Source organism: Ochotona princeps, chromosome 8, assembly GCF_030435755.1.
Source record: "Ochotona princeps isolate mOchPri1 chromosome 8, mOchPri1.hap1, whole genome shotgun sequence".
Taxonomy (NCBI): domain Eukaryota; kingdom Metazoa; phylum Chordata; class Mammalia; order Lagomorpha; family Ochotonidae; genus Ochotona; species Ochotona princeps.
The window spans coordinates 56,019,298-56,031,368 of NC_080839.1; the positions used below are offsets into that span (position 1 = coordinate 56,019,298).

General features: G+C 37.6%; 1 protein-coding gene across 2 annotated transcripts in view; it reads left to right on the forward strand.

Moving 5' to 3' along the window:
* Window positions 1-12,071, forward strand: part of LOC101530279 (striatin) — a 114,949-nt gene that overhangs the window by 59,373 nt on the left and 43,505 nt on the right. For both annotated transcript variants that reach the window (XM_058668088.1, XM_058668089.1), the window contains exon 3: window positions 6,403-6,476. In XM_058668088.1, the coding sequence (XP_058524071.1) occupies window positions 6,403-6,476 (74 nt within the window). The remainder of the gene's footprint in view (window positions 1-6,402; window positions 6,477-12,071) is intronic.

Consider the following 12,071-nt stretch of genomic DNA (forward strand, 5'->3'; position numbering starts at 1 on the left):
CTGAATCCGGGGTTCCCATGTGGGTGGCAGGACCCCGGTCACTCTGCTCATCACCGCTGCCTTCCAGAATCTGCATTGATAGGATGCTGGGCTCAGGAACCAGGGCCAGAAATTGAACTCTCATACTATGGTGTGGAATTTAGACTCCTCACTAGCATTTTAACAAATAGCACTGAATGTTTGTCCCTGCATAGGATCTTGAGGTGGCAGTAGTGGTTGTAAAAACAGGCATTTCTTTTCAGATGTCATGAGATTGATTGAAAAGCTGCATTGGAGAGATGGGGGGAAAAAAGCATTAAAAACACGTGGTCTGGTGATATTTGATATCTTAAACTGCCTATTTCTAAGTTTAACCAAAGAGAGAATAATGACAAAATGGCAGCTATTTATTGAAGTGTATCAGGCCTAGAATACAAAGTAATGTGTAAAGAAAATCAAGGCTAAGGTTGAGTGCGTTTTGCTATCTTTTTAGATAGGGAAATTGTAATGCCCAAGTACTAAAGTAACCAGGGATGTGTGTGTGTCTGTGTCCAGAGTTGTTGGCCACAAAAACACAGTGCGGTATGATAGGTGCTGTAGTAGAAGTCTCTTTAAGGTGCAGTGGGATCACAAAGAGAATAATTCTTACGATCTGGAAGATGGAAGTAGAAAGGAGGGCAGAGTTAAAGGCTGTGAGACTGTAACAGCGTCATAAAAAGAAAGTGCTTGCCAGTCAGGCATGGTACAGGAACTAGATAGAGAAAGCATGCTTGATAGGGGACAGAGCAATTGGGTGTGTTCAGAAATTTGTAATTGTTGTGTGTGCAGAGAACATGTTGTGATTTGATGACCCATACATGTAGGGGAAGACAAGAGTCACTTAGACCTGGAGAACACAGTTAAGGAATTCAGACCTTTATCTTACACATAATAAAGAACACGGAAGATCTTCAAAAGCATTTTACCCGAAATGATCTCAAGTTGCAAGAACTGCTCTGTACCTTTTACCCAGGTTTACAGTTGACTCATCTTGCTATATTTGCTTTGTCACGCTTACTCTCTGTGTTGCAAGTTTTTTAAAAAAATATTTATTTATTTTTATTACAAAGTCAGATATATAGAGAGAGGAGGAGAGATAGGGAGGAAGATCTTCCGTCTGATGATTTACTCCCCAAGTGAGTGCAATGGCCGGTGCTGCACCGATTGAAGCCAGGAGCCAGGAACTTACTCCAGGTCTCCCACGTGGGTGCAGGATCCCAAACATTGGACTGTCCTCGACTGCTTTCCCAGACTACAAGCAGGGAGCTTGGTGCGAAGTGGAGCTGCTGGGATTAGAACTGGTGTCCATATGGGATCACAGCACATTCAAGGCAAGGACTTTAGCCGCTAGGCCATGCTGCTGGGCCCTGTGCTGCAGATTTTGTTTTTCCCATATCATTTGTTACTTATTTTTGCCCCTAAACACCTCAGTGTTCGTTGTCTCAAGAAAAGACATTCTCTTATATAATCATAGCAACATCAAATTAAGGAAATTTAAAATCCATGTAATTCTACTGTGTAGTCAGTATTAAAATGGTCCGATAAAGATCTTACCATTTTTCTTTTCCAGTTTGAAGATTCAGTCTGTGATCAGTTTGGGATTACATATTGCATTTAGCTATTATGCAATTGAAAAGTTTAAAGTATAAATTAGTGTGAATTATGTTTTAGGAAGATTACTCTGACTGCAATGGGAAGACTGTACTGAAAAGATCTATTTCAGAAGGCAGGAATGTTATGAAATTGTATGATGAGAAATGATCGTATAATAACTGCTGAAACTGGGAAGTATCAAAACATTTTAGCTGGAAAGACTCCATGAAATATGGAGATGATATGGAAATTTGGAGGTGACAGTATGTAGGAAAAAGATAATTTAAAAAATGAATCCCAATTTTCTGGCTTGAAGGGCTATGTGTATTATGAATGAGAATTTTAGAAGTTAGCAGATGAATTAAAGGTTAAAAGGGCTAAAGAAAAAAATAATGAGAGTGGGGACATAACAGCTGGAGATACATTCTCAGAAATTGGAGATGTTATTGTGGTTGAGGTGAAAAGAGTAGTTGAGGTCCAACAAGTATCCTGGAAACTAGCGGGAGCCACACAGGTCATGGGAGATCCGCAGAACAGTCAACAAAGGAAGAGGAGAAGGAAGGAGGAGAGACAAGGAAGGAGCGGGTGTAACAATTGCAACTGCCTGACAGACTCCGAGTAAGTTATGTTCTACAAATAGGCTTTGCCATTTATTGTTTGGGAGCTTGTTGGTACCCTTGGCAAAGAAGCAACATTGAGGTAGAAGAGACAGATGCCTGATACAACAAGGGTTGGAGGAGTGAGAAGGGTAAAGTGGTATCAGGTAACTTTGCTAATTTTGTTCAGGAAGTTTATCTTAGAAGAACAAAAGAGATAAAGAACTGACTGACTCTAAGGAAATTTTTTCTTTTCTTTAACAAAAGTGATGCTCCTGGAAAAGAATGCCTGATTTTAAATTTTTTGTGAAGTAGTGAATGATTTGGGGTTATTGCTGATGTAAAAACAGTAGTTAAATTCAGACACTACACTGAAGTCTTGTGTTTGTGGCTTGGAGATTTAAAATATTTCTCTTCTAATTTTTCTAATGCCTCAATGCCAGTAATAAAAAGAATATTGAGGAAAATGTAAAACAGAAACGTGGATAAAGCTGGTACTTCTTTTTTCCCTCTGTGCCTTAAGGGGTTAATGTTTTTGTCAGTCTTACTTTATCTTGATCTGTTTTTTTTTTTTTTTTAAAGATTGATTTATTTTTGTTGAAAGATTTGCAGACAGAAGGAGAGACAGAAAGATCTTCTGTCTGCTGGTTGACTCCTCAAGTGGCCACAATGGCCAGAGCTGAGCCAGTCTGAAGCCAGGAGCCAGGAACTTCTTCCAGGTCTCCCACGTGAGTTCAGGGTCCCAAGGCTCTGGGCCGTCCTCAGCTGCTTTCCCAGGCTAGAAATAGGGAACTTGAAGGGAAGTGGAGCAGCGCCCTGGGATCCCAGAACACACAATGTGAGGACTTAGTCCCTTGGCTACTGTGCTGGCCTTGATCTGTTCTTACAAGCATATTCCCCACATCTTTTCATTTCATCTGTTAATATTTAATGAGCTTGGCTTGGTTTAGCTGTGTTACAGATCTTCTTTGTAGTTACACTCTGATCGCAGGGTAATAGGAAATAGTCATTAATATTCTAGAGAGATTACGATTCTAGCTGTTTATTTATCAAAGCATTCCTTAGTGTGTAATAAAATTCATAAAATTAGCAGTTTACATATACCTTTTTGTAAATATGTAGAGTATCATCCGAGGCTCATTCAGGAGCTTCTATGCTGAGGAACCTCAATACTCTGTAAGGTGTAATTGTGGATCACCATTTTCCCCATTTCTTAGCCAGTCACCGGCATGTTTCTTTGATCTATATTACTGAACTCTTCTCTTTGCATCCAGTGTTTCTGTATTCCAGTTCATCTTTCACATCCATAGAATTCATTTTCCAAAATCATAGATATGATAATCTCATTATATAATTGTTAGAGATACCTAATTTCAGAGTTCTCTTTTTGTAGTCAAGCCTCTTTTCTGAACTCCATTCCTTCTGTGGCTTATGGGTACTAAATGTTTATTGTTTTGGGGACATTGTGTTTTTGTTTCATTTTGCAGAGTATGCTCTTGGTCAGTCCTGTTGTTAGATTGGAGTGGTCCTGGTTTTCTGAGGTTTAGCTAAAATCTCATGTTGCTTTGTCTTTGGTGTCTTTCTTTGACATCATCTTAGACATATTTAGATGTTCTGTTATCCGTATTCTTAGAACACATGATAAAATGCTTTCACAGCTGTTATCATAGTGTTGCTAAAGTTACTTACTTCCATTTCTGTTTTTTTTGGGATCCCCTTGTCTACACTCTAACATGACCACAAACTGGATTATTTGTAGCAGTCAGGGTGGTGCTTGGCACATCGTAGATACTCTGTAATAGGTCGTTAATATTAATTATGAGATTATGTTTATTTAGGTTTATGATTAGGATGTTGGGTTATGTATTAATAGACTGCAGCAAAGTTAACACAAGACTTCTTTTAGTATATCATAATTATTAAACACGCTTTGCTATTCTACCTAGTAAAGACAAATTGAGGGACCTAGCTAAGTATTGAATGTGGTTGTTAGATATGAAATCTACGTAATTATTCCATAATCAGACGGAAAATGAATAGCAAGCAAGAACATTGGCAGGGCAGTAAGCTACGTGATAAAACTGGGGGAAAATGAGTGCAGTGATATTTTAGTGCATTGGCATCAAAAAACACTATTATGAAAGAAATAGAGGTTCTGAGATATTTTTCTGGGAATGTAATCATTCCATAAGAAGACTGTGGTAGGAGACACTCTAGCTGGTGGTGAATATAACAGGTTTTAACATATTTTATCTTTCTTTAGGTTTTTCTTTTTTTTTGAATGTTCATTCTTTTTTTTACTTTTTTTTTTTGTAAAATTTGTTGTAGTTTTCCCTGTGACCACTAGAATGCACTGTAATGCAGGATTTTGTGTTCAAAAATGCTTTTCTTGTTGACATATAAATATTATATAAACTTAATGCAATTTTATTACCATTTTTATTTAAAAGATTTAATATAATATGTTGGCAGGCTGATTACATTACATTGCTTTGTGACTCCTAAGAAAGAAGTGTTTTAATTTGGCTTATGGTAGATGGATGCACCTGTATGGTTTTGGAAAATATTGACAGTTACATTAAGAACCTTGTTTACTTTATGATAATTCTAAATCAGATTAGTATGTATAAACCTTACCCTTTAATAGTAGCATTATTACAGATATAAGTTTGAAAACATTTGGTCTTAAGATGATGAAATCTTTGTGATTAAGATATACATTGAGAACAGTGAAAAAGATATTCTAGATCACATGGACTAATAAAAGAAAGAGAACTATGTATACACAACTGGTTAATAAATATAACAAGGAAGTAGTTTTTTTCTGCCTCATTCACTGATTTTCTTTCCAAGGAGTTTTTCTTAATGGATGCCTTATGTATCATATATCATCTAGTGATATTTTTTTTTGCTTGTATCTGCACACACACGTGAGACTTATTTGGAGGCATACTGAACATAGTATTTTGAACCTTACTTTGTTGTGTAAGCTTCAAGGTCAGTTCATTTCCGGAAGCAAGTATTCTTTTATACATACACACCTGAGGTATGAAGCCTTATCTGAATGATGCTCATGTGCCTCCTGCATGTTATGAGACAGGCCAGCAGCTACTTATCTTTTCATTAGATTTCCCTCTATATAAGAAATATAAAATTTGGATCATTGAGAAACAAAACTTGTTTTGTGAAATGATGATTATTTAAAGTAATCAGAAAAATTCCATTACTTTATACATACAAGCTATTAACAGTTTTATGACAAGCTTTCCATTAGTTATTTATAAAGAAAAGGAAGAAGCATTTCAAATTTGGCTATGTCAGTCTTTCCTTCATTTCTTACAACTTTGTTCCTTTGGTGTTTTGAATTATATTGTTTTTGTTACTGCCCAACTCTTAACACATTGAATATTCTTGTAAGTGGTCTCAGTATTTGGGAATGGGAGGTGAAACCAGCTAAAGTGTACAGATATGCCAAGCATATGTGGACATTTTTAGCTAATTTTTCAAAAATACCTACCTTTTTTTTTAGATTATTTTTCAGGTGTCAGATTGTTAAATCTGAAATGGTGCAATCTGATTAATTAGAAACAATAGCATTCTGTTAACTTTAAAGAAGAAGACAGTCTTCCCCGTTCATAGCTCTTGCAGAGCAGAGGTCAAAGGATATGTGTTCATTCCCTTTGCAGTATCTTTTCCAACATGGAGGGTTTGATTGGTGTCCCCCCCTTCTCTCTTGTTCACTGCCATGCACACTTGGTAAATTATAATTACCTGACAGGACATAGGGTGTTATAGATGAATTTTGTTTGTAAAGTGCTTGATTTTTATTTTTTTTATAAGTTTACTTCACAGTTCAATTTTTTTTTTTACTATTTTCAGTAATGGAATTCAACTCTGGCAACCATTAAAAAGTTTGAATACTATAGAAACTGTAATGGTATAAGTTTAATTTGTGGTTACAAGATTTATGATTCCCAGTGTTATTCCTTTCTTTAGTGACACTTGATGATGTGAAAGTGACAATAGGCAATTACTTTTATATTATTACTTTGACAACATGGAAGGCAACGAGCCTTTGAAAATTCTCTAGGAGTGATTAATCAAAACTGCATACTAATGACTACTCCTATTATGTATCATAAAGTTAATTTAAATATGTTTTAAGATGGTTTGTATTTTCTCATTTCTTTGTTAGAGCCAAATACCACAAGTTGAAATATGGGACAGAATTGAATCAGGGAGATATGAAGCCACCAAGCTATGATTCTGGTAAGCCATTTCAAAGGAAGTATAAGTGAAAAAGAAGTTAAGTCCAGTATTTTTATAGCAAGAACATTTATAACTGTAAGTTAATTTCTAATTACTTATGTGTTATGTTTTTTCTGTTCTGTTTATCATGTGGCAGTAATCTCTAGCATCACTTAGATAATTTTCCACTGCCTTCCTCCCTTTATCCTCTTCCCCTTTCTCTTAGTTTCCCATTTCCTGCTTGTGTTCTGCACTTACTGGAAGGATTGGAATTAATGGGTAACATGTACCAGCTTACCCTTGTCTTGCTGGATCTGCCCAGCATTAATGGAAAATTTTTTTTAAAGATTTATTTATTTCTATTACAAAGTCAGAGAGATAGAGAGGAAGATCTTCCGTCTGATTATTCACTCCCCAAGTGAGCGCAATGGCTGGTGCTGCGCCGATCCAAAGCCGGGAACCTGGAACCTCTTCCGAGTCTCCCAGGCGGGTGCAGGGTCCCAAGGCTTTGGACCATCCTGGACTGCTTTCCCAGGCCACAAGCAGGGAGCAGGATGGGAAGTGGAGCTGCCAGGATTAGAACCGGCACCCAAATGGGATCCTGGCGCATTCAAGGTGAGGACTTTAGCCACTAGGCCACGCCGCCGGGTCCCCATTAATAGAAATTTTGAGATGTGCGGTAGAAAGTACATCCTGTCCTTGAAATCCTGAAAGAGTAGGAACTGCTGAGGTGAGAGTGCTCAGAGCACAGAGGGATTCCTATTTTGTATTTTGTTACAGGAGATTGTATAGCCAGCATAGGTTTAAAACCTAAAACATTTTTGTGTTATTCTTTTTTCCTACTCCTACTTTCTTCTTCACACTACCAGCTAGTACAAAATAGTACTTGTAAAAAAATATATACATATATAATTTGCTCAGTAGTAAGTGTTAGGGTAAACAAAGAAATTATTCAAATGTTATCACTATGTTTCGTATATTTTTGGTATAATTTCAAATTAGATTCCTTTCATTTATGTCATTTTACTGAAATGCCTACCTGTGCTAGAGACTTTGTGTCTGTATTAATATCACTTGTTAAATCAGTTACTCAGTAAATATAACATTTTTCTCGTGTGTGTGTGAAATTAAAGTTAAGAGAAGGAAAGAAACTACCTTAAATCATACAACTGTTAAGTGTTGAGTTATGGAAGCGAATCCAGATCTGTCTCACTGTTAACTACATATTCCCCATGCTGGTTCTATATTTGACATTGTATGAAAGAACTTTCCAAAATGATTTCTGGTAGTGCTGCCAATTTTGTATTTAAATCACTTTAGTGCTCTATTACCGTTTTTCTGTAGCTAAATATTAAGTCCTTGAGATTTAGAGAAACAGTAATTGATCAATGATGTATTTTTTCCCTTTTTTTGTTTCAGTTTTTACTTGTCTACTAGCTTAAAAAGTGTTTAAATTTCACAAAAATAATTTTAAGAAAATCTGGGCTCTTTGTTAATGCCTGTTTTAAAAATATTTTATCTGCTTCAAAGAAATGATTTTAATTAACGCTACATTTAAAAGTTTTCATTTCCCATTTTTTTTACTACTTATTTAAGTTTGCTTTAATTTTTAAAAGTGACTTTAAAATATACATTTATTAGTACGGAAACCTGATTAGAATGTATACAAAATGTTAATGGGTAAAAAGGACAGCTCAGTGGAAAGAGCTGGGACTTTGGAATCAATTATGAATTTTACTCTGTTCTGACACTTAAAATCCCTGTGATATTAATTAACTTCTCTGGTGTTTTATCATTCCTAAACTGTAACTTATTCTTGGACCTGTTCCTAACACAGATATTTTTTCTTATATGCAGTTCCAAATTAAACTTTTGTATCATTCCATCTATCTTTCCAACCATCAATTCATCTGAAACATTTTAAAATATCTCATGCTTGTCATATCCAGAGAACAAGACAGTACTTTATTGGATTTTATAGGGAAAATAAACAAAGAATTGATTGTAATAAAATATGCTATGTATGACAGAGACGTAAATGTTACTGAGCATAGCAGCTGAGGAACAAAACAGAGTAATGATCAAAGAAGGTTTCTTGGAGGAAGCTTACCTTTGACATCTGAATGACAGGACAAGTAGGGATATTTTTGAATGAGAGGTGGGGGAGAGTTTTAAATAGTAAGGCTTTGTGTGTGGCACATTGAAGAATAGGATAACTGGATAGTAAAGAAAAAGAGGCAAGGAGTGTTGCTAGATACTGCTGGAGAACTAGCTAGAGGGTAGAATGTTACAAAAGTCTAGTGAAATAAGCTAAGGAGTTTGTACTTTTTCTTAAGAGTGATGAGAGGACTTTCGAAGGATTCCAATTAGAGCTATGTAATCAGATTATCTTTGATTATGTCAACTGTAGAATGGAAGATGGATTGAAGAGCAGCAAAATTGGAGATGAGGATATTGGTTAGAGAACTGTTATAGCCACCTGGGTAAATCAGAGAGATTACCTTAACAGAACTAGTTACAATAGAGTTGAAAATTGTGTCGAATAAATAGAAGAAAAATAACCTCTGCAGGAAATTGCTCCTGATTGAATTAAGGGGATAAAAGAAGTGACAAGTCAAAGCTAACTCTCACGTTTATAGTTTTAAAACCTTGACTAGGAGTAGAACAATGATGAGTTCATCTTTTGGATTTTTTTCAGATAGTCAAGTTAAGACAGTGCAGTAGGGTGGATGGGTCTTGGGCTCAAGGTGAAGGTGTAGATTAGGTATGTTGATTTGGACAGTATCAGCATATATTATTGATGCAACTACATTGAAGCCATTGCAGGAGAAGAGAATACTGAAGAATCTTAGGTAGAAGAATAAGAACACCTAGAATGGAACCCTGTGGAATGACAGCATTTAAAATACTGGTAAGGAAAACTGATAAGGCTACTTTTAATAGCAAGAGGAAAATCAGAACATAATTTCTAGAAGGAGTTAGTGTTCAGCACTCCTGAGTAAATCTCAGGTGGGTAGAGTCCCTGTAGGATTTACTGACGCACAGTTCACTGAGCACTTAATGCTCATCAGTTTGAGAGAGAGAGGGTGGCAGAACAAAGACATGAGTGGAATATGAAGACTGGATTAGTATAATCAACTTTCAGGATGCCTAGGAGGTGAGAAGGCAAAGAGGCGTCAGAGGGCAGTAGCTGAAAGCACAGAGTCTGGGAAGGGAGATGGGGAGAGTTGTGTTTCTTAGGGGGAAGTAGCAGTGCCAGTGCTGTGGTGCCATGTGTTACGCCATCTGTGACACGGCTATCCCATATCGGAGCAACGGTTTAAGTACCAGCTGCTCTGGATCTGCTTCTGATCAACTCTCCACTAATGCCACCTGGGAAGGTGGCAGAAGATGGCCAAAGTGCTTGGGTCCCTGCCACCTGGATGAGAAACCCAGGAAGTTCTTTGCTCCTGGCTTTAGCTTGGCCCAACCCCAGTGCAGCCATTGGGGGCTGTGAGCCAGGGTATGGAATCAGTCTCTGTCGCTCTCTGTAACTGCCTTCCAAATAAATAAGTAAATCTTTTTTAAAGAAAGAAAGTAGACACATTTAGAATAGGAAGATATACGAAGAAAGAATAGGAATTCCTGAAAGAAAAACATGGCTTATTATTACCAAGAGAGAACATGAGAGTTAGGCTTGAGGTTTGTAGATTTGGGGTTCAGCTTGGTGGTGAGTGTTTATGGGACTTATCCATATGATAGCCTTATGTCTGGGATAGGATTGTTTGCTACAGGTACTCAGACAACTATGAAAAGTAGAGATTTAAAATACTGAGGTGAACAATGATGGACATATGACTGAGTATGAAGAACTATATTTTAGTAATGATATAGAGGAACTAGGTGGGGGGAGGGAATTGGGGACGGGATAAGGGAAATGCCAGGAGCCTATGGAATTGTATCATAAAATGATAATAATAATAATGATAATAAAATGTTAAAAAAAAGTACTGAGGTGAGTAGAAGAATACTAGGATTAAGAAAACGAATGGGGATGATACTCTGCTGGCTCTGTCTTCAGACCAGAGAGGGTATACCTAAGAAGCCGTTGAACTTGACTGGACAATAAGATGCTGGACTCTATGTTTGGTATATGCTTGCAATGGGGGAATCTCAACTGAACTTGAGCTGTGGTTATGCAACAAGGTGGAGGAATCCACCATGGTGGGAGGGTTTGGGGAGGGGTGGGGAGAACCCAAGTACCTATGTAACTGTGTCACATAATACAATGTAATTAATGAAGTAAAAATAATAATAATAAAAAAAGAAAACGAATGGTCTTGTTGGGGTGTGTGATTATGAATTTAAATAGAGGCAGTAGTTACATATTTGGTAGCCTGGGTAGAGTCAGAGAATGTAGAGTTAATAGTTGAATTCACTGAATTCATGGAGGGACAGAGTTACAAGAAAGTTGAGAATTTTGGCAAAAGAATGAGAGACTGTGGACTAAAATTAGAGAAAGAAGAAAGTGAAGCTGGAAAAAAGCTCAAGTTAAAAGTGTACCACTGGGGTCTAGAACTGGTCAGCTACTTTGTTCTGTTAAGGGTCAGATTGTAAATATTTTTGGCTTTGTAGGTGGTATGTTCTTTGTCACTGCCACTCTGGCATTGTAACAGGAAAGACATAGACAATATGTAATTGAATGAGTGTGTCTGTGTTCTAATGAAACTATAAAAACGGGCAGTGGATTTGACCTGAGGGCAGAAGACTGAGTGAGTTGAAGTAACTGAGCCTGTGGGTTGTGTGTTTGGAGAGTGAGTACAGTTGTGGAGGCCGGTAGTTGTGCAGAGGCCAAAGTGGACTCCCTCTGCGAATCCGGACTTGGCTGGGGCGGGTGTGTGAAGCAGAGGAGGCCTGACCCAGGCTAAGGACTGTGATGAGGAGGCACTACAAAGTGTGTATCCAAATAGCATTTTTCACAGCAATTTATATTTCCTTCTAATTTTGTTTTTCATTGTAGTGAATCTTTTATTTCTACTTTGGGATACTTAGCATCTCAGGCTGTGTGAAAAACAACTACTTGTCTTTGCTATCTTAATTTTTCCTGTTTGAGTTAATACAAGCCAGATAATTACTGAAAATTGAATAATTTTATTCAATGAGACAAATTCTTTTTTTCTTTTAATAGTTCATTTATTCTACCAAAAAGTCAGAGTTACACAGAGAAAAAAGGAAAAAAATACAAAGAGAGGGAGAGAGATCTTCCATCTCTCTCTCTCTTTCGAAGTGGCTGCAGTAGGCAGAGCTGGGCCTGTCTGAAGCTGGGTGCTCAGAGCTTCTTCAGTGTTTCCCATGTGGGATGTGAGGGCGATCTGGCTGCGACATCTGTCACCCCATTGGTCGCCAGGGTTGATTCGGCTGATCTGGCTGGCTGGGCTGGTGTCCCCTTCCTCCCTCACCGCTCCATGTGTGTTCCCACTAGAGGAGGACCAGTCTTTGGTCAAGGGAATACAAGTAGCTGCGCTCCCCTGCTAGAACCTCCAAACAAGCTCTCAGAGTTTCCCATGCGGGTGCAGGGCCCGAAGGCCTTGGGCCATCTTCTGCTGCGTTCCCAGGCCATTATCAGGAAGTGTTGCT